General features: G+C 38.8%; 1 protein-coding gene across 3 annotated transcripts in view; it reads right to left on the reverse strand.

The window, feature by feature from the left end:
- The window catches only part of LOC114475537 (aryl hydrocarbon receptor-like), a 37,297-nt gene extending 15,118 nt beyond the window's left edge, over nucleotides 1-22,179 (reverse strand). For all 3 annotated transcript variants that reach the window (XR_003675480.1, XR_003675479.1, XM_028466433.1), the window contains exons 1-8: nucleotides 21,393-22,179; nucleotides 20,344-20,531; nucleotides 14,036-14,139; nucleotides 11,491-11,580; nucleotides 9,864-9,987; nucleotides 6,172-6,308; nucleotides 2,662-2,867; nucleotides 1,210-1,319 (exon numbers count right to left, since the gene is read on the reverse strand). Coding sequence is in view for 1 of the 3 variants with exons in the window: in XM_028466433.1 (XP_028322234.1) it covers nucleotides 1,210-1,319; nucleotides 2,662-2,867; nucleotides 6,172-6,308; nucleotides 9,864-9,987; nucleotides 11,491-11,580; nucleotides 14,036-14,139; nucleotides 20,344-20,531; nucleotides 21,393-21,433 (1,000 nt within the window). In the remaining 2 variants the exon portion in view is untranslated. The remainder of the gene's footprint in view (nucleotides 1-1,209; nucleotides 1,320-2,661; nucleotides 2,868-6,171; nucleotides 6,309-9,863; nucleotides 9,988-11,490; nucleotides 11,581-14,035; nucleotides 14,140-20,343; nucleotides 20,532-21,392) is intronic.
- Between the last annotated feature and the right edge of the window lie 1,852 nt (nucleotides 22,180-24,031).

The following is a 24,031-nucleotide window of genomic DNA, read 5'->3' on the forward strand; positions in this document are numbered from 1 at the left end:
AGATGAATGCTAATGCTAGGCTAATGCTATTGCTAGACCAATGTTAATGCTAGGCTAATGCTATTGATGGTGAATGCTAATGCTAGGCTTATCCTACTGCTAGGCTAACACTGTTGATAGGTGAATGTTAAGGCTAGGCTAATGCTATTGCTAGATGAATGCTAAAGCTAGACTAATGCTTGTGCTATTGATAGGTGAATGTTAATATTAGGCTAATGCTATTGGTAGATGAATGCCAATGGTAGGCTAATACTATTTCTAGGTGAATGCTAATGCTTTGTTTGTGCTAATGCTAGATTAATGCTAAAGCTAGGTAATGTTAGTTAATGCTAATGCTAGTTAATGCTTATGCTAGTTAATGTTAATGCCAGCTAATGCTGATGATAATGTCAATGCTAGTTAATGCTAATGCTAACTTATACTCGTGACAGCAAGTTTTTAATGGTAGCTAATGCTAATAGTAAGCTAATGCATTGTGAACCAGCACCTGTATCCTCACTTGCATTTTCTTCAGGAAATGCAAATACTCTATATATAATTGTAATAATGATATATAATTATAAACTAGATATTTCATTTTTTATTTTAATTATTGCAGACTCAACACTTTGATGCTGAAAGGAATAAATACACTTCAAAATAAAAGCATGACATTTTTTTCACTGAGCCCCAGTTGTAAATATCTGGACTAAAAGATGAAACATGGAGGTGAAGCAGTGTATTACTGTTCCTATTCACGCCAATACAACATGGAGAAAAACCCTCCAAAATAAAAGCTCAGGACACCAATCCTCTCCATAGGTGACGAATGAGTGTGTTATCTTCAGTTTGTGTGTGCACACAACATGTATATAGCATACACACGTGCAGTATATATGCAGCGAAGCATGAATACCTTGCATGCAGTGCACATGTGTGTGTGTGTGTGTGTGTGTAGATGTGAGCATGCAGCTCCATGGTAACCACTAACCGGGTCATCTGGTACACAGGCTAAGTAGGACACACACTCATGCTTCGAGATCCATCAGCCATTACGGTGGCACACACACGTACACACAAACACAGACACACACACACACACACACACATACACAAACACACACATGCACACGTACACAGGGTCATTGGACAGACTTTGGCTGCTGTCCTGACCACGGTGACCCTCCAGTGTGTGTGTGTGTGTGTGTGTGTGTTGCTGCTCGTACTCACTGCGGACGTGGTTCTCAGCACAGTACAGCATGTCAGCAGCGTGGATGAACTGATAGCCTGAACCCCGGACCCTCAGCTCAGCCTCTGTGTATCCCAGGACGATCTTACCCCTGAAAACAACACAGCAGCAGTTAGGCCTGGGCGGTAAAACCATAAAGATATATATCACAATAGAAATGTAATCAAGATCGATAGAAACTATGAGCGATTGAATGTTCGGTAATTTCACTGAACTCTGTTAACAGGGAAACAAAACCTGTGTGTCGGTGTTTTAGCTTAGCTTAGATAGCTTTTGTTGAGTTTCCAAATGGCCCGTGGCACTCGCTAAATTCCGACAAGGGAATTTATCGTTTCTATCGTGGGATGACAATGTTTTTGAAAATATATCGTAAACAATAACATATCGCACATACTTACGAGGGCTGAACGATTTTGGCAAATAATCTAATTGCGTTTTTTCTCAATATTGCAATTAAATATGCGATTATTCTTGTCATGTATTTTTCAATGAACACAAGCAATAAATCAATCTGTTTCATAGTAGACAATTTCTGATTCATGTAAACTATAGACAAATATAAAATATAATATTTAAAGCACAGATTACAGCAATAAAGCAAACAAACCTGCGGTTTTACCTCTTCAACATATCTAACAAACTTTGAAACATGTGAACATGTGGACTGCACTTCTTAAACACTCTCTGAACTTAACAGGACAGTACAAGACAGGACAAGGAAAAAAATAAAAATTAAAATAAAAATAAAAAATTGCTTGATTGATTTATGGTCAGATTTAACACTTGTTCACAGACAACACTGGTCTCATGTAAAAGTCATGTAAATATTGTGATTATTACTACTAAATATCCTGTTAGTAATTAATGATTAAATCATCAAGTCTGAACTGGTTTAATTAGAGAAAATTAGATATTTATCAACTATAACTTTATGTGACGTATTATCACATATAAAATAAACAAGATTTAGCAGTAATGATTTATATTAAACAGTAAAAACACTATTAGAGTTATTTTTTAATTCATATTTTTCTTAATACACACCCTGCTGTTTGTTTCATGTCAGGTCTGCACCGATTTATTATTTGCAAACTTGCGCTGCACATTTTCTTTGATTAAGCATCTATTTAATGTCTATATATGTACATTTAACAGTTTATTATGATATTATAATAAGCTTTTTTTTTTTTTTCCATAGTTTTGTTGAGCTCTTTTTAAATAAAAGTATTTAAATTTGGCCTTTTTTCTTCTGGACCTTATTTTGAAAAGGTAAAATGAAAAAAATTTAAAAAAAAGAATAAATAATTATTGATATGAAACACTTATATCATGATACACTTTTCAGGCATGTCGCCCAGCCCTAGCAGCACTGACATGGGGCCCGAGGCGCTTTGCATTATGGGTAGCTCCTTAAGCAGAGTGAGAGGACCTACTTTGCGTCACAGGCCATGGGGGTAAAGTCCAGCTTGTGTTTGGTCCTGAAGATCATGTTCCTGGTCCTGATTTCCAGGATGGCGGGAGGTTGGAGGGGTGTGGCTACGGCGAAGAGTGCCAGCTGAGGCGGGCGGCGGCCCACGGCGTCTCCGTTCTGACGCTGCTGACCGTGGAGGAACTTGAGGCGGCCCTGGATGGTCAGCGCCTACAAGGGATTCAGCATAGTCCTGGGTATTATACATCGAGTTTTATACTATCGCGATATATAGAATATATATATTTTTTCTGTTATTTTGTGTGTTTTTGGAGTCATTTTGTGTGTTTTTGATGTTGTTTTAAGTTTTTGGAGCCGATTTTGTGTATTTATGTTGTCTTTTGGGAATTTTAGAGTAATTTTTTGTATTTTCAGTATTAAGGGGGTTTTATTCTGTCATTTTGTGTGTGTTTTTGTTGAACTTTTAAGTTTTTGGAGTGGATTTTGTGTATTATGTCTACTTTTGGGGTTTTTGGAGTACTTTTTTGTATTTATCTTTTTGTTTTTTTCTGTTATTTTGTGTGTTTTTAGAGACATTTTGTGTGTTTTTGTTTTAAGTTTTTGAATTCAATTTTGAGTAATTATGTTTACTTTTGGGGTTTTTGGAGTCATTTTTTTGTATTTTTGTTGTTTTGGGCTTTTTTTCTGCCATTTTATGTGTTTTTGGAGTCATTTTGTGCATTTGCTTTTGGTGCCGCAGGAAATTAGAACGAGGGCCACCCTCGGGCCACCAGTTGCCCATGTCTGAGCTGGAACAAACTGTACTCCATCAGCGTGACAACATGACGGAGTGAACCTCAGACTTTGGGAAGCTGACTGCTGTCCCCACCTCCTGTCTTGTATAGACCCCGCCTCCTCTGTTAGCTCTGCCTAATTGACCTTGGTGGGTTTAAGAGGCTGCAGCCGTCATGTCAGGAATCTCGCCCCGAATAGCAGGAGGGATTACAAAAACAAAGCCATGGCCACCAGCAGACAGAAGCCCAAACTTGGCTTACTGCTCACGCAAACACGAGCTGCAGGTTCACAGCTGCAGGAGTGCCTCAGAGCAAGGCCACAAAGCACACACCTCATACACCCCAGGCACCAGAAAGTGGGACCTGAACTGAAAACAACCAAGATTGGGCTTTTATTTTGAAGGGGATCGATTCATGCTGACTATACATAAAGAATAAAAAGAAATATCATCATTACCTTAGGATATCAAAACGTGTCAAAAATTTACTACAGTAATGTTTGTACTTTCGTGATTTGTAACTTTTCTATATATTTTTTTATAATTTTTTTGTTAAAAAATTTCCCCATTTCAGCGTTTTAAGATTTAGCAGCTTCAGCTTTGAACTTCAGCTGTTCAGCCATTCTTCAACGGATTTCAATCATATTCAGCTGTCTGTTGTCTTTTAACTGTTTTTTAGCTGATCCAATTTTTACTTAAACAAAATGCTATTGCTAGGTTAATCATCAGCAAATGCTAGCTAATGATATTGCTAGGGTAATGCTAGCTAATGCTATTGCTAAGTTAATGCTAGGCAAATACTAGCTAATGCTATTGCTAGGCTAATGCTCGGCAAATAATAGCTAATGCTATTGTTAAGTTAATGCTAGGCAAATGCAAGCTAATGCTATTGCTAGGCTAATGCTAGGTTAATGCTAATGCTAGGTTAATTATAATGCTAGGTTAATGCTAAGCTAATGCTAATATTAAAGTTAGCTAATGCTAGTAATTGTAATGCTAGGCGGATGCAAGCAAATGTTAGTGCTAGGTTGATGTTAATGCTAGGCCAATGCTAGATAATGCTAATAATAGATTAATGCTCATGTTTGGCTAATGCTAGTAAATGGTAATGCTAGGTTAATGCTAATGCTAGTAAATGGCAATGCTAAGTTAATGCTAATGCTAGATAATGCTAATAATAGGTTAATGTTAATGCTAGCCAATGCTAATGTTAGGCTAATTCTAAATAATGCTAATAATAGGTTAATATTAATGCTCAGCTAATGCTAGCAAATGTTAGTGCTAATGCTAATAATAGATTAATGCTAATGCTAGGCTAATGCTAATGCAGTGTTCAATGACATGGGCCAGCACCTGCATCCTCACTAGCACAAATGCAAATAGTCGGGTTTACTTTATTATCATATAAATAAGAACCTTAGTTTTGGGTGCAGCTTGTCATCCAGGGTGGTTTTTGGGGGTGTCTGTTTCCCAGTATCCACCCCCAGCTTCAGAACAAGCCTGACTAAGCAACTTTGCTGCTGCCTTCCTGGGTTGTGGGAGGATTAAGGCCTTTTCCCCATGACCCCGAGGTTCTCCAAAGGCGGATTATAGAGTAAACGCAGGCTCCTGAGCGCAGACACGCCATTCTGCTGGAGACTCCATCATCCTGCAGATCAAAACTGGCCCTTCTTAGATTCTAATACGGCCTGCAGGACTTTTAATCTGTAATCTCACTCACTCAACACTCCGTAAATATTTGAAAAATGAAAATGGGCCTTTACCTGGAATATTGTTACAGCCGTTCTTTGAGCATTTTTTAGTTTTTGGCCAATCAGGTACAAAGAAACAATGTTCGGAAAAAAAGAAATGGTTGGATGTGTTATTTTTTAATTCCAAATTTCAGGGTTGGGGTCAATTACATTTTTCAATTACAATTACGTCTACAATTATCTACAGTATGTTCAATTGCAACTCAATTATGACTACAGTCACTGGTATTTTTTCCAACAACAATTAGGATTACAATTATAATGTTTCCCCTGAAAGTCAATTACAATTATATTCTCAATTACTAAAGATTAATTACAATTAATCACAATTACTGAGCCTGAAAAAAAAAAAACCATAAAGTTTATCCTTCCTGTTGTGCTAGCTTTCTGTTAGCATCATTGATATAACGGGTCAGTTTGACCCATGTTACACTATAAAATATTATCTTTCATCTAATTTGTTTATTAGGGATGGGCAACTGTTATCACAGCGGGGTCACATGATCAACATTCATGTCTGTATTTAAAATAACGATCAATCAATTAACACAGGAAACTAATTTTTATATTTTGCTCTTATGTTATATGTTTCTTTTATAGTTTTGTGTGTTTTTGTTGTGTTCTTTGAGTCATTCTGTCTGTATTATTGTAGTGTATTTTTCTCCTATGTCGTATGTATTGTTTTATGTAGGTTTGTCCTATATTTTTTGTTGTTTTGTCTTAATTTTGTGATTTTTTTTTTGTCATTTTGCGTGTTTTTTTGGGGGCAATGTAGGATAGAGACATTTTTTTTGTTAATATTTAATAAAAATCCACCTTTTTCACACTGATAATGTTTTATTCTGCACTCTGTGTGTGTGTGTGTGTGTGTGTGTGTGTGTGTGTGCATCTCCTATTCTGCGCTTGTTTTGGATTGAATGTGATGATCTGTTGCTGATCTGATCGTTTAAATGTGATTTGAGATGGAAAGTGAGGGAGTTGATGGTCTCACCAGGAAGCCAGAGGAGTTGTCCAACAAGCAGCGGAAGCGACAGATGAAACTCCTTTCCAGGAAGGACGAGTTCTCAGGAGGAAGCTGCTCTGGGTTGTAGCTCACCAGACAGGAAGAGGCCGTCACTAGGTCGCCGTCTGTGCACAGGGAACGCTCACGTTAGAGCAGTGCAACTAACGATTATTTTTATAATCAATTAATCAGTCAATAAATAAATAAATCGATTAATCAGATTTTTTTTAAAATGAAAACAGTTAATTAATAAAGCACATTTAAACCCTGCTTTAGCAGATTAAACTGAAATACTAGTGTCTGTCACGCACACACAAACACTTGTGGTGCGCGCAGACACAATAACACACAATCACTTGTGTGCGCGCACACAAAAACACACAATCACTCGTGCGCGCAGACTTTGTGCACACTTGTGGTGCGCACACACAGTAACACTCATGGTACGCGCACACAAACACTCGTGGTGCGCACACACCCAAACACACAATCACTCGTTGTGCGTGCATACAAACCATCTGCGCGCCCACACACAAAACACTCGTGGTGCGCGCACACACACACAAACTTGTGGAGCGCGCACACGATCACTCGTGGTGCGCGCATACACAAACACTCATGGTGTGCGCACACAAACCATCTGCGCGCCCACACACAAACACTCGTGGGGCACGCACACACAGGAACACTCGTGGTGCTCGCACACATACACAAACTCATGGTTCGCTCACACACAAACACTTGTACGCGCACACACAAACACTCGTGGTACGCACACAAACACTTGTGGTGCGCGCACACACACAAACACTGCGCGCACACACTAACACTCGTTCAAGCACACACAAAAACACACAATCACTCGTTGTACGTGCACACAAACACTCGTTCAAGCACACACAAAAACACACAATCACTCGTGGTGCGTACACACAAACACTTGTGCACGCACACACAAACACTCGCGGTGCGCACAAACACACAAACACCTGTGGTGCGCAAACACACAAACACTTGTGGTGCGTGCAAACACACAAACACTTGTGGTGCGCGCAAACACACAAACACTTGTGGTACATGCACACACAAGCACTCGCGGTGCGCGCAAACACGCTAACACTCGCGGAGCGCGCACACACAAACACTTGTGGCGCGTGCACACACAAACATGCGCACACACACAAACCATCTGCACGCCCCACAAACAAAAACTTGTGGTGCGCGTACACACACACACCAACACTCGTGGTGCATGCGCACACAAACACTCGTGGAGCGTGCACACACAAACACTTGTGGTGCGTGCACACACAAACACTTGTGGTGCGTGCACACACAAACATTCGCGGCACAAGCACACACAAACACTCGTGGTGCGCGCACACACAAACACTCGTGGAGCGCGCACACAAACAGGTTCTGCAGGTGAATCAAACGATTGTGCATCACGGTCAGTGACACTTACAGTAAATCACACGACGCAGCAAATCGATAATGAAATTCGTTGCCAACTACAGAACATAATGATGGAATTAACGAGTGATTACACACATTTTAAAGAATCAAGTTTTTTTAAATAAGTGGAAAGAAACAATATTTAGTGCAGTGGTTCCCAACCTTTTTTGGATGGTGACCCCATTTTTATGTCAAGAATTTCTGGCGATCCTTAAGACATTTTATTCTCTAATTTGTTTTTGATCATGTTTGAGCTCCGATATGTATATATACACTGATTAAGTGGCTCCTGGATAGATTTATTTCTATAGTTTGTATAATTTCCAGTCATCTCACGCCTGGGCTGGGAGTGGGACCAAGACTGACTCTTTATTTGTTAATTTTCCTCTACCTCTCGTTCTCAAGTACCTCCTGGTAGTGCCATCGCGTACCTCCATTTGAGAAACACTATGTTAGAGGACGCCCAGCCTGCATCTGCTTTCACTGTGGAAGCTGTCAGCAGGTGAACACCACTGACCCTGACCTAATTCCCACTGACAGATATGTGTGTGTACAGTGTGCACATCTCAGGGGGTTCCAGCAAAGGTCGCCTCCCCTCCCCACATTGACCTGCTGCTAGTTCATCTTTACGCTGCGCTGGGTTTAAAGCTACAGAGTTTCACATGGTCCACATCTGTCAGCATCCAATTGTGTCCCCTCACGTTTCTCCTCTATCTTCTGAAGCAAGAAACTACTCCCGCTGGTGTTACAGCCACAGTCTGACAAAGATCCCGATAATGAGAATGACAGATATGTTTTATAAATGCATAGCTGTCATCTAAAGTTCTAGATTAATGTAAACCAGGGTTGGGATCAATTATAATAGATAATTAATTACAATTATGGAGTAAATATAATTATAATTGTAATTTTAGCCCTAAACACATACATTTATAGAAACAGTCAAACAGTTGCTCCAAAGAGCTCACTTAGTGGCACATGAAAGCCTTTGTTCTCACTTGGTCTCTACAGCAGATACAAACCTGAAACTGTGAAAAAAATATACAAACGTAATGTGGTGTAATGATTTGATGAGCTTGTAAACCTAAAATATCCATTTCTGGCAGAAATGTGAAGACATCCTTGAAATCCCATCTTATTTAGAACAGTTTTAAACAAGTTATGGACATGCTACGCCCTGTACGTGCAGCAGAAAGCACTTAGGAGCCACCACAGTTAAGATCATTAGGGAAGGCAGAACTACACGTTCTAACTAAAATTTAAACTTCCTACGTTAAAAAGGGAAAAATTAATTTTTTTTTTTAATTTGGACCCAAAACAAATCCCCCAAAAATTGGAATAAACAAAGTTGGAAGCCAACAAAATACAGAAAATGACAGAAAACACAGAAAATGACAACAAAAAAAACACATAATTATGACAAAAACACACAAAATGCCAATACAAAGCATCAAAAATGCAGACAATGAGTCCAAAAACACAAATCGAGAACAAAAATGACAAGAAAAACACACAATAATGACTGGAAAAACACACAAAAATGACCACAAAACTGATCATATTGAAAGAGAAATAAAATACACATATTGGCCCGTTTGTACGTTCAGATCTGAGACAGCCTCACACGTCTAAACGTAAATAATTGTCTTGATGAGGCTGTGGATGAGTAACATTTCATTTAAACCATCATTTGCCGTTATTGAGGATTTAATTCAAACCTCAGCCTGTCGCACGTTTTCACGCAAGGTTGATAAATGAGGGCCAATGACTCGAAAAAACACACAAAATAACAAAGAACGCACACACAACAGCAACCAACCACCAAAACTCATTGTTGTTTCCTGTGTTAATGCTCATATCGGTTATTATAATAATTTTTACCCCAAAACACACAAGACGACTACAAGAATACAGAAAATGATGTAAAAATATACAAAATGACAACAAAAAAGCACAAAGTGACTCAAAAAATAGCCAAAACAATAACAAACGCACACAAAATGCCAGTAAAACAAACATATTTACCGCAAAAACACACATAAGGAGAAGAAAAATATGGTCATTTGTTTTAAATCATGTCACTCACCAGTATCAATCAATAATGTGTGCGTCTGTTCTTAAATGCTTACATGAATGTTGATCATGTGACCCTTGGATCAGAACCAACCACATTTGTGTGAGGAAAAGTTGCTGATCATGGGATGGGTGTCATTACTGAAACAGACCTGGGGGGTCGGTGGTGGCGCCGAGGCTGACGGGGGGGTCGAGGGCCCAGTGCAGGTTCCTCCTGAACTCCTGCTGGTCCTCAGTGTGGATCAGCTCAAACACACTCTGGTGCATCACATCGGTCTGTGGAGGAAACAGCAGTGGGATCAGCTCAACATGACTCCACCCCTTTACCCTTTGACCCTGCTCAGGTATTGGCCATAGAAGCTGAAATTAATCAGTCAGTGCATCATGGATAACCAGGTGCATATGAGGACGGGAGGAAAAACAGGGAGGGGGGGGGGCACTTCCTGTCTGCGGGAACCCCAAGGGGTGCCTTTGATTTTGTGTTCTTTGAAGTGGAGCCAAGAGAAATCAAGTGTCGCTGAGCGTTTAAGCTGAGCCAGAGCCGCGGTGACTGTGAGATGTGTCGTTCAGACTCAGCGTGACTTGGCTGCGAACCAGAGGAGGGTCAGCACGGGGTCGCCTCCACGATTCACACACGCACACACACAAGTGTGGCATGAAGGCTTTGCACAGAGCAACATGGGACAGAATATCAGACTTTCACTTTCACTCAACGCTCTCCCTCTTTAGCTCGGTCCATCTGACGCCTGCGGCTGAATGAAACACACACCAACATGTGTTTGAGTCTAATTCTAGGGTCAACATCCGTTTGTCGTCATTGTGTATGTTTCTGTCAATGTGTGGAATTTTTTGTCAGTTTGCCTATTTTTTTTTTTGCTCATTTTGTGCCTTTTTGGAGTCATTTTGTGTACTCTTTGAGTCATTTTGGGTATTCTTGGAGTCATTTTGTGTATTTCTGTTGTTACTTTGTATATAAATTTCTTGTTTTGTGTATTTAGGAGTCATTTTATGTCATTTTGATGTCACTTTGGGTTTTTTCATCTCATTTTGTGCATTTTTTTGTTGTCATTTAGCCTATTTTTGTTGCTTAATTTGGGTCTTTTTGGAGTCATTTTGTATATTTTTTTTGTTACTTTGTATATAAATTTCTTGTTTTGTGTATTTAGGAGTCGTTTTGTGTACTTTTGATGTCACTTTGAAGTTTTTTTCTCTCATTTTGTGCATTTTTTTTGTCATTTACCCTATTTTGGTTGCTTATTTTGTGTATTTTTGTTATTACTTTGTATATTTCTCTCTTCTTGTGTGTAATGTTTTTTTCTTCTTTTGTTATTGCCGTCCTTTTTAGTATTTTTCTGTCATTTTGTGTATTTCCTTTGAGGGCCACGGTGACAGTTGCCTACCTAACTTCTGATTGGCTTGTTAGACATGTCCCGCCCTTAAAGTTTGCTCACTGATTGGACATTTATGAGAGGTTAAAAAAACAAACATTTGATAGAATTGAGGGAAATGTTTTCTGATGTGAATTTAACCAGCGTTAGGTTAGCTCAGATGCTAACACTAAGCTATGCTATGCTTGTGTTTGTGTCGGTTGGACGGACTGGCTTTGGATAATTTGATAATCACATTTTATGAAATGGGATTAGAGCTCTGTTGTGAAGCCAATTGGATTAAAGTGCATCTATTTCAATCCTCTAAACACCTCTGTCCGCTTTCAGCTACACGTCCAACACTGTGGTTCGCTGAATAGCGCCCTACTAACTTTAATACACAGGTGAATACCTGATGGAAGCCCAGATAATCCTGGATGGTGTGTGAGCAGTAGAAGATGACTCCCTCCGCCGTCGCTACCAGGACGAAGCCGTTCAGTGCCTGCAGAGAGAAAAAAAAAAAAAAAAAAACACTCTTTAACCTTAACAACAGTCATCCACACAGGGAGAGGTGAGGGCAGGATGACTAACACCTCCTCAGGGCTCCTGGACCAGGTGATTGACAATGTTTCCCCAACATGGCTTCCTCGTGCACGACTGCACAGGGAACAGTTCTCCATCTTTACACACCAGGGTAGGGTGCATCAAACCCCACAATGGTTTAAAATCAATTCATTACGTTCCATTGACCAAAATAAAAAGCCCTGCAAAATATTTGGTATATCAATTTTGGTTGAAATGTTCACATATGCCCCATTATGAGTGATTTTTACCTTTAATATAGCATTTGGGTTATTTATTTGCTGGAATAAACGATATAAAAATGGATAACATATGTTTAGCTTTGGATAATGAAGCCTAATAAGGCACTATTGTAGGGCGATATATCGAATATACTCGATATATCGCAGCTTGTAGTCTGTGCGGTGTTGAAAATGACCATACCGTTAAACTCGCGGACTTTTTTTTTTTTTTTTTTTTTTTGAAATGTCATTGTAACCCACGTCATAAAGAAATGTATTATATTTATATTATTTAATTATATTATATTTAGCAGAAGTAAATTTATTATAACATCTACTCTTCAGTTATTTATATACAATATTATTTCACCGCACTAATATACTGCACTGACGTCACTCATCCAAACGCACACACGCCAGCCAATCACAGACCAGTATCCTAGTATAAACAGGAAGCATGAGATACGGGTGGAGAAGGCTTGAATACGGGAAACGATCAAGCAGCAGCTGAAAACGCAGCATATGAACGGTAGCACGCACACCCGGTGCTCAGCAGACAGCACTTTACTAACTGTGCAGACCAGCGGTTGTGCCTTGCACCTGACAAAAGGAGCGATCGGCAGCAGAACGGAGGACTTTGTATAGGCGACTCAGATTGCATCGGCCAGGTTTTTTAAACCCCCCATGGATCTAAAGATGGTGAACTACCCACGGAGATGACGTAGTGGACGGTGAACTGCAGGTCTACCAGAGCGGTAGGACCGCCGCACCGATCCTCTTACCAGGAACGCATGAACTTCAATCCTACCAGGGTGGTAGGATCAACTTTATTTAATTAGGTTCTCTTCCAGTGGACCAACCCAACGAACTTCAGTCCTACCAGGGTGGTAGGACTGACTTCATTTTTCGTTTGAGTGGAACTATTTTTTTTCCCAGGCTGTGACGCCTTATGAACTGAGCTAAATCCCAGCGGGTGAACTGGAGTCTGTTTTGAGACCACTTTTGTTTATTATTATTTTCTGTAATATAATAAATCCATGGTACTTATTTTCTATAAACAACAAATTGTCTGTCTATTCTCTGCACATCTTAGTAATCATTCCCAACTCACACTTGAACCTAGAAACTAATCTCAGAGAAAAAAATTATTAACCAACAGTAAATGTACAATTGGCTACATCATCTTAATGACAACATGCACAAAAGGGCACTATTTGTTTTAAAATATTGTAGTGGCATTATGTACAAAAAGTGCACTTTAATTTTGTGTTTTGAAATGCCATGTGAGTTGCATCCTGCACTAATGTCTTGTTTTGAAATGTCTCTGTGACAATTTTGCACAGAACGTGCACTTTCTGTTGACAATTTTATGTTTGAGCCACTCACTGTTTAATAAATACAGTTATGTCAACTTTGACTTAGTTGTGATATCCCCTTTTTTGCATGAAAGTTTAAAATTGGCATATATTAATGCAGTATGATCAAGAATGTTTTAATGTAGACATATAGAATCATCATACTGGTGTGATTTTGTGCATCAAAGTGTTAATTCAAGGGTAATGCAAAATATCGAGATATATATCGTGTATCGTGACATGGCCTAAAAATATCGCGGTATTTATAAAAGGCCATATCGCCCAGCCCTACACTATTGACATATTTACACAATTAGAATGATAAATTAATGATCGAGCATTAATAATGCATATTTTCTGTTATTATTGCTGCTTTCTCACTGGCTTGTTGAAACCCTTAAACAATGATGGAACTAGGTCCATCGAACCCCACATAATAAAAAAATATTTTTAATATCTTTCTGTACCCAATATAAATTTGTTCCAATACCAAAAAAATGAAAATATTAGCCAATTCTATCATTGAAGTAACTATCTAACACTACATTCATCGTGACCCTTCATCAATTCAATAAATACATTTTGGCTTTAAAGTAACACATTTTTTTTTTTAAACTTAAGATTTTATATATTTTCTTAATATATATTGTATATATATATATATATTTTTTTTTTTTTAACCGTTATTATTTATGCTACTCACAATATGCTCAGTACTGTTGTTGTGTAAGTGTCGTTCCCAGTTTAACCAGCTGACATGTGGAATAGTTCAAACTACGGTGTGTATAGTTTGTGTGACCTGCAGCAGCAGCTCTCCCTCAGACATGGGGCTCAGCGCTCGCGCCGCTGTCGGACGCTCGCTCATCTTCTCCACGCCATTGGACGGCTTGTTGCTCAGCGTCACTGCAGAGAGGAACACACACACACCACACAGATTCATGTTCACGACTGGAATGAAGGAATCGCCTAATAACAAAGCCCCGCCCCTTTACCCTTTGACCCACATGTAGATATGCAAAGATCTATAAAAGTCTATAAAAACACATGAAAATCTAAAAACAACGGGAAAATCAAGGAACAAAAATGATAACAGAAAACACACAATAATCTACCATTTTTTTCAACATCTACTGTATCTAAAAAGCAAGGCACGTCTGTGTGTGTGTGTGTGTGCGCGCGTGTGTGTGTGTGTGACAACACCAAACAACAAAAATATAAAAATGACTCAAAATACACAAAACGAAATATTCATACAAAAAAATGACAACAGAATCACATGACAATGGCAACGAAAAACTATAATTATACAAGAACACAACAGAAAGATACAAAAATACACATATTTACTCCAAAAAACAAACATTACAGAAAAATACACCAAACAAAAAATTTAAAGTGAGTAAAAAAAACAAAAAACACACATTTATCATGTGCATGTCTCATAGAATTAAACCATTACTCCAAGAAAACATACATTACAGAAAAATACACCAAACAACAACAAACATGTAAATGACTCAAAATACACAAAACTAAATATTTATACAAAAATACACAAAATAACAAGAGAAATGCACAAAACTGCATTAAAAAAGATACAAAAATACACAAAATGATTCCAGAATCACACTGCAATGTCAACAAAAAACAATAATTATACAAAAAATGCACAAAAACACAACAGAAAGATACAAAAATACGCAATTATACCCCTTATGCTCCCACATGAATGCATACTTCCGACGGGCACTGTACTAGTCTAATATACTCACTTTTTGTTCATTTTTTTTCCTTCTGCCTTCAACAAATTACTGTCTCGTTTCATTCAATTAACTAATTTTTGGGCATTTTTGTAAAATTAATGGCACATTTATTGAATTATTTGAATAAATGGTTTCAACAGCGTGCTGTAAATACTTTCAGAGGACATCCTGTGACACACATAGACCACAAAGCATAATACTGTTGTGTTGCATAAGTACGCCCTAATCTGCTTTGAGTACTTGGCAGATGGCTCCGCATGGGCAGATGTGGCACACACACACACACACACACCAGGATGACACCAGTCCAACCAGTCGGAGACCTCAGGCTCCCATTTCAAAGCAGGAAAAACATGGTATCAGGCATGAGCATCTAATCACGTAAATGTTTTGTTTTATCCTCCATTTTTATTATTTTGGCTGTCAAAAGCAACATCTTTTATTACAGCAGGGCCACAAACATGTGACTGTTTCTGATCTGATGGTCACATGATCAATATTCACGTCAGCATTTAGAATAATGACCAATCTGAGCATTAACACAGGAACCAACACTTTGTGTTTGTTGCAGTTTTGTATATTTTCTGCCATTCTGTGTATTTTTAAGAGTGTTATTGATCATTTTTGTATTCATTTTGTGTATTTTTCGGCCATTCTGTGTATTTCCATTGTTGTTTAGATTGTTATTGGTCATTTTTGTTGTCATTTTGTGCATTTTTCTGCCATTCGGCGTATTTTTGTTGGTGTTTAGATTGGTCATTTTTGTGTATTTCTGTGTTCATTTTGTGTATTTTTGTTGCCATTTTGTGAACTTTTCTGCCTTTCTGTGTATTTTTGTTGGTGTTTAGAGTCTTACTGGTCATTTTTGTGTATTTCTGTGTTCATTTTGTGTATTTTTGTTGCCATTTTGTGTATTTTTGTTGCCATTTTGTGAACTTTTCTGCCTTTCTGTGTATTTTTGTTGGTGTTTAGATTGGTGATTTTTGTGTATTTCTGTGTTCATTTTGTGTATTTTTCTGCCATTCTCGTATTTACGTTGGTGTTTAGATTGGTCATTTTTGTGTATTTCTGTGTTCATTTTGTGTATTTTTGTTGCCATTTTGTGAACTTTTCTGCCTTTCTGTGTATTTTTGTTGGTGTTTAGAGTGTTATTGGTCATTTTTGTGTATTTCTGTTGTCATTTTGTGTATTTTTCTGCCATTCTGCGTATTTTTGTTGGTGTTGAGAGTCTTATTGGTCATTTTTGTGTATTTCTGTTGTCATTTTGTGTATTTTTCTGCCATTCTGCGTATTTTTGTTGGTGTTGAGAGTCTTATTGGTCATTTTTGTGTATTTCTGTTGTCATTTTGTGTATTTTTCTGCCATTCTGCGTATTTTTGTTGGTGTTGAGAGTCTTATTGGTCATTTTTGTGTATTTCTGTTGTCATTTTGTGCATTTTTCTGCCATTTGGCGTATTTTTGTTGGTGTTTAGATTGGTCATTTTTGTGTATTTCTTTGTTCATTTTGTGTATTTTTGTTGCCATTTTGTGAACTTTTCTGCCTTTCTGTGTATTTTTGTTGGTGTTTAGAGTCTAATTGGTCATTTTTGAGTATTTCTGTTGTCATTTTGTGCATTTTTCTGCCATTTGGCGTATTTTTGTTGGCGATTAGTGTGTTGTGAGATATTTCTGTTGTTACATATACTGTATCCTTCTGTTGATTTTGTGTATTTTTTGTGTAATTCTGTTCTGTATATTTTTGTTGATGTTTTGTATATTTTTCTGTTTAGCATTGTTGTCATATTGCATGTTCTTGGTGTAGTTTTGTGTGTTTGTTTGCGGGATTACACAACATTAGACCGAGGGCCACCTCTGCTCTGTACACATTTATCCTGATGAGAGGCTGTGACTGTGTCAGTGGATTAGTCTTTGCTCTCTCCCTCTCAAAGACCTAGATTACTGTGAGTTGTCTCGGAGGTGGGGGGGGTGGGGGGTCACGTTGTGGCCACGGGCGAGGGGAGGTGACCTACAATAGTTGGAGCTGTATATAAGAGGGTTGCCCAGGGGTCAGGGGCTGCTAAGTGTGTGTTGGACACTTCCAGGCTGCTCTTACAGAAACTCATAAAAAGTGTGTGTGAATTAAACATGGGGTCACTGAGGGTTCGAGCAGCACTTTAAACAGTCATCCAATCAGACGGCCCCGCCTTGGACGCCCAGCTCACCCTTTGTACCTGACACACACACACACACACACACACAGGCTGCTCTGTGCATTAAACCCCACCACTGTATATATGTGTGTATTATCAGACTTTGGAGCTAATATCCGGACTGATGTTATCTGTGCTCTATGTTCTCCTCACCAACTCCGCCCAGTCTCCATCACGGAGTCCACTCCTGCTAAAGACGTCTATGACTGGGACAATCTCACACATTTCCACCATATTTTTCACAGTTAAACTGTTGGTCTAAGATGAAGCTTTAGCAAGTGCATTTTTTTGCTGTGAATCAATCGATGAATGAATGTCAAAAGTTAACCCCATGAACCAAATCAAGCTTGTAACCTCTTAAGCTCCAGCCACTTTTCACCATAACTCACATACCCATAACAAAACATGTTTTTCTAAGCTTCAACATGACCTACATGGTACTGAGTGACATAAAATCATCATATAAATACAAAAATCTCTAGTCCGCCCAAAAAAAAAACAGAGATTTACATCAAATATAAAGCCAATTCTCATTATCGAAGGCTATAAAAGCAGAAATAATTCAACCAATGTATGGACATCAACTGCAGCAAGTTTGGTGATTAACAATAGGCCAAAGATACAGACGTTTTTGTTCAAAAAAGTTCAGGAAGCCCACTTTGCCACAACTGTGCCAAAGTTTTCCACAACCTTGGGAACAAGTGTGTAACTGTAATATGTCAGTCATATTGACTCCAATCATTGTTAGTCTTATGTTTGACCACTAGGTGTTGCAATTTGGCTTGAAATAAACGCATCCATTTTTATTCAGGTTTCTGCTGTGCCATGCGTAATGCTATTTTTGGTTCCACTCTTTGGTGCCGTTACGCATGTGCGTTATTGAGCAATGCTTTGACCAATTAGAATGTTTGACACGGCGTTGCAAAGCTAAGCGCCTGTAGAAATTGGTGATATCAAACACTATGGGACTGGGCTTTAGCCCTGGCCAATCAGAGCTGGATAAAAGAGCTGGTACCACTGCCTTAATGGATGGTTTGGTTGTAGTTTATGCATTCAGCCATCAGTGGTATTGCTAATAAATTGCCATCTTCCGATGTTACGTAGCCTTAGTCATCATGTTATGTTGGTACTGTTCGGTAATGTCCGACTCCTCAGGTTTGATTGAAATCCCCATCATGTTTGAAGGTGTGACTGTGTTTGGTTTGAACCAGGACGGAGGGCTTCCCTGAATATGTAAAACCCTGGATTTTCTGAAGGCTGACTGTTGTTTTTGGAATGAAGTGGAACCTGCTGCTATAAGCACCTCTGCACACACATTAACCCACAAATCCATGTGCTCTGCCTGTACGCCTGCTAACTCCTCCCTAAACACAGACGCAGAGGTCATGACCTTGCCACACCCTCCCTCTAGCGCGGTCACGGTGCTGCAATTTCCTACACACTGACCTTCTCTCGGTGTCTCTGGGTGTTTTCTGCTCCTTTTCAAAGTGTGAAAAGCTATTTGTGTTGGTAAGCCAGCAGGGATGGAAAAGAGCATGCAGTGTTTTTAAAGCTGAGGCTCATTCAGTGCCACTACGTGCTAAAGCTAACCCAAACATGCGGGACTGGCTGCTACGTGCTAAGCTTACCCCAACATGTAAGACTGGTTGCTATATGCTAAGCTAACCCAAAACATGTGGGACTGAATACCACATGCTAAGCTAACCCAAAACATGTGAGACTGGTCACTACATGCTAAGCTAACCCAAAACATGTGAGACTGGTTACTACATGCTAAGCTAACGCAAATGTGGGATTGGTTGCTATGTGCTAAGCTAACCCAAAACATGTGGGACTGGTTGCTACGTGCTAAGCTAACCCCAACATGTAAGACTGGTTGCTACATGCTAAGCTATCCCAAAAATATGTGGGACTAAACACCACATGCTAAGCTAACACAAAACATGTGGGCCTGGTTGCTATATGCTATGCTAACCCAAACATTTGGGAGTGGTTGCTACATGTTAAGTTAATGCAAACATGTGGGACTGGTTGCTACAAGCTGAGCTAACTCAAACATGTAGGACTGGTTGCTACATGCTAAGCTAACCCAAAACATGCGGAACTGGTCGCCACACGCTAAGCTAACCCAAAACATGCATGACTGGTTGCTCCGTGCTAAGCTAACCCCAACATGTAAGACTGGTTGCTATATGCTAAGCTATCCCAAAAATATGTGGGACTAAACACCACATGCTAAGCTAACACAAAACATGTGGGCCTGGTTGCTATATGCTATGCTAACCCAAACATTTGGGAGTGGTTGCTACATGTTAAGTTAACGCAAACATGTGGGACTGGTTGCTACAAGCTGAGCTAACTTAAACATGTAGGACTGGTTGCTATATGCTAAGCTGACCCAAAACATGCGGAACTGGTCGCCACACGCTAAGCTAACCCAAAACATGCATGACTGGTTGCTCCGTGCTAAGCTAACCCAAACATGTGAGACTGGTCGCTACGTGCTAAGCAAACCCAAACATGTGGGACTGGTTGCTACATGCTAAGCAAACCCAAACAAGTGGGACTGGTCGCTTCGTGCTAAGCTAACCCAAACATGTGAGACTGGTCGCTACGTGCTAAGCAAACCCAAACATGTGGGACTGGTTGCTACATGCTAAGCAAACCCAAACAAGTGAGACTGGTTGCTACGTGCTAAGCTAACCCAAACATGTTGGACAGGTTGCTATGTGCTAAGCTAACACCAACATATAAGACCTGTTGCTACATGCTAAGCTAACTCAAAACATGTGAGACTGGCCACTACATGCTAAGCTAACACAAACATGGGACTGGTTGCTACGTGCTAGGCTAACCCAAAACATGTGGGACTGAACGCCATATGGTAACCCAAAACATGTGGGACTGGCTGCTACATGCTAAGCTAACCCAAACATGTTGGACTGGTTCCTACGTGCTAAGCTAACCTAAACATCTGGGTCTGATCGCAAGACGCTAAGCTAACCCAAACACACAAAATGTTCTTTACCTCCGCCAAGGATGTAATATTTTTGTTGGTGTTTATTTATTTGTTTGTTTGTCTGTCAGCAAGATTATGTCAAAAAACATTTTCTTTGTTCTTTTAAAGTCAACACTGGGGAGAAATTATGGTCTACCTGAGAAGAAGCTTTTGGTTCGCAGGTAGCTGACGCTCAGCCTCAGGATGGACAGTTTGTCCAGGCTGGAGATCACATCCTCAGGGAAAGGCAGGAGACTGGCCAGACGGTCCAGCTCAGAGTTCAGGCGGTCGCGGTGACGTTTGGACGGGTTGGACTTGGCACCTTCAGCAGGGGTCGCTTTGACTCTGAAGTCAAACAATAGATATTTTACCTCCAGATGTTTGGGTTTGGGAATTAATGCAGATTTTTTGGATTTTTTTTTTTTTTTTGTTTTTTTTATCTTCTGACCAAAAGTTGGGTTTAGTCAACATTTAGTCATCAAAATTCTTCCTATGTTTGAATATGATGTTTTCCCCTCATGGTTCAGGACCTAAAAGTGGGTTGTACACTTATTGTCAGTTAGGTCGTAAGCTTTGGCCACAATCAAACAATGTTAATTTAATTTTTTTCCTGTTGATTATCAAAACAAATAGATGTTTCTTAAACGTGTGGCTTGTGTTCAGGTATTGATTAATGTTAAATTCCTGGTCCTTTTATTTTGAAAATCTTTCCATATAACAATAACAACTTTAATACTTTCTATAAGTACATGTTTTAATGAAATAACAATTACTAAACCATTTACATGTTATTAAGAGTGAGGATAGAAGCGTAATGACAGAATTCAATGACAGAATTGAATTACGGTATTTAACGCCTTCACATGGATTAACAGATTAATGGAAATAGAAACCATAAATCCAAAATATTACATAAATATATTTACCGTCATAAGCAGTCATTCTTACTGTTTTTTTTTTTTTTTTTAATCTTTATCAGTTTATTTGGATTTCCTTACTTAAATTATTACAATGGTCATTATTTTGTGGCCATCCATTACCATTACTAATATTGTTATTTATTATTGCTGGAATTATTATTTTTATCACTACTGTTGTGATTATTATCTAGTGTTTTACTTTTGTGTATATTTATGGAATAAACAGATTGAAAAAAAATAAATAAATAAAAGTGGGAAAAGTACATTTACAAATGTGTTTTCTTACCCCTTCTGCACCGGTTTTCTCCGTTTGCGTCCCGCGTACATGTTTAATTCCGTTACAGTCAGGCTGTCAGCAGCAGTTGCTCCATTCACCAAGTTCGGTACAAACAAATCCCGGTTTTAAACCGAGTATCGTGGAGAAACCGTCACACCGTCCTTCTCTAATAGATGATAAATAATAAAACTGTCTTAGTGTTTAACTGGACTTCAAGCGGTTTAAAGGTGAACTTCAATGAGATCCCAAGACACAAATAGTATTAAATACCAACATAAAGTAAGTATATGGAATAAAATCACAGCAGTCTCGTGCACGGAGCGTTAAATCCAGTAAATCCCACCGATGTACCGTAGCAAACCGGCCCGGTTCCGACTTCCCATCCTGGGGTAAAGCTGTGCTGGAGTCCCGGTGGAAGCTGGAGAACCGTCCCCGGTCTCTGTGCTTGTCCTCCCGGTGTAACCGTTGTTTGTTAAGAGTCCCGTGGCCGGACCTTCTCCCTCCGCGCGCGCGCTCCAGCTCCACTCAGTCAGGCGCGCGCACCCTGCATCCTGGGCACGGATTTACCATCGGGAGCGCGCAGTTTGACGAGAGGTGACGTCACGAAACATTTAGTTTTAAATGAAATTCAATTAAAGGACGATTTGTGAATTTCATAATAACGATACCGATTTAAAATTGATACAATTCAGGTCGAAATATTAAAATACAATGACATATTTTAAAATGTAATAAATATAAAAAGATTTAAACTACAAATACATTTATTTCTTCAAATTCAGGTTAAATGCTATTGTTATAGTTGTTCTATCATCATTAAGAATTACGGATTAACATGACATTAACATTAAAAAAAACAAAAAAAAAAAACTACCTTTAAAAATAAAGCATTTTAGAAAGACATTCAAGTGAACACAAAGTTTAAACTGAAATTGAAAATTTGTAATTTGATGAAAACGCAGAGAAGTCTAGTTTTTGTATTTATTTAACACAAAATAAGGACTTTTTTTTTTTTTTTTAATCTACATAGTTCAAAAAAGATATACCAATAAAGTTCATATATTATTTGCAGGATTAGCTTCGTTAAGTCTTCTTTTTTTTAAGTCAACAAACGTCATTTTAATTACATTAAAAAGATTGTTTTTTGCCAATAATTTCTTCAAATTGCTGGATATGGTTGCACTGCCATCTAGCGGATAAAAACCACATTACATTATTAACCCTAAGGAAATCCAAATGTTGATTATACATTATATCTATATATTTTTACAGTACTCTTAGCAATAAGGTGGCTATGTGTAAATATGAGCCTCCGGCATGAATTATTTTCAAATTGTAAAAAAAAAGTATCCACCTGAGCACATGATAGGAGAATATATGATAAAAGAACTTAAAAAAAAAGTTTAATGTAGAATATTTGCATTTCCTGAGGAAAAGACAAGTGAGGATGCAGGTGCTGGCCCACATTGCACTGCATTAGCTTTAGCATTCATTTGCACTAGCATTAATTTAAGTTGGGGTGATGGTGGATCAGTGGTAGAGTGGGTCGTCCAATAACCAAACAGTTTTGAGTTTGAATCCTGCTCCAGCCAAGTCATTGTCCTTGGGCAAGGCATTTTACCCAAATTGCGTAGTATGAATGTAGTGTGTGAGTGTTGGTGGTGGTCGAAGGGACCGATGGCGCACCATGGCAGCCTCGCCTCTGTCAGCCTGTGGCTATAATAGTAGCTTACCACCACTAAGTGTGGAGTGAAAGAATAATGCACATCAATGTAAAGCGCTTTGAGTGTCTATGATGAAGTGCTATACAAAATCCAATGCATTATTATCATTAGCATTAACTAACATTAGCATATTATTAGCTTAGCAATAGCATTCCATTAGCCTAACGTCAGCATCAACATTAGCTTTAACATTGGCATTAGCAGAGCATGAACATTCCACTTGCCTCGTGTTAGCATGAGCCCAACAATAGCATTAACCTAGCATTAGCATCAGTCTAGCAATAGCTGAACATTAGCAATAAAGCTGAAAAAGTTGAAATGGGTTGAAAAGGCTGATAAAGGTTGTAGCTGAACACGCTATAGGTTGAATGGTCTAAATCAGTTGAAGAATGGCTGGAGCTGAAGGGGTTAAAAGTTGAAAAATCGAAAATTTCCAATAGAAATGAATGGGAAAGAAAAAAATGTAATAAGTGAAAAAGGTTTAAAAGTTACAAATGATAAAAGTACAAGCACAAATCTCAGGAACTTTCTGAATTCCCTCCTGCATCCTCACTAATTGCAGTAATTATATCACTTTATTAAGGCATCCATGTGAAGGCCAACACTCATATAGAAGCAAACATGTTCAAGGCAAATCCACAGAATGACACGCTACAGTTAAAAAAAACAGAGAAAAGCTCCTAACATGAGGCTACAAATGGATACACTGTGCAGAAAATGTACAAAAACAGTTATAAGGCGTGGGTCGATATTCAAACACAATAAATGACATTACATGTTGGGATAAAAAGACAAATATAATGATGTATATACACATAGACAAAGATACTGCATGTGGGAGCCTTGGCCTCCGCCGAGTAGAAAACAGACAATGATAACAGGTAAAAAGGCCTTTCGAACATGTATAGTTTCTATAATACTTTG

Source organism: Gouania willdenowi, chromosome 2 (genome assembly GCF_900634775.1).
Source record: "Gouania willdenowi chromosome 2, fGouWil2.1, whole genome shotgun sequence".
Taxonomy (NCBI): domain Eukaryota; kingdom Metazoa; phylum Chordata; class Actinopteri; order Blenniiformes; family Gobiesocidae; genus Gouania; species Gouania willdenowi.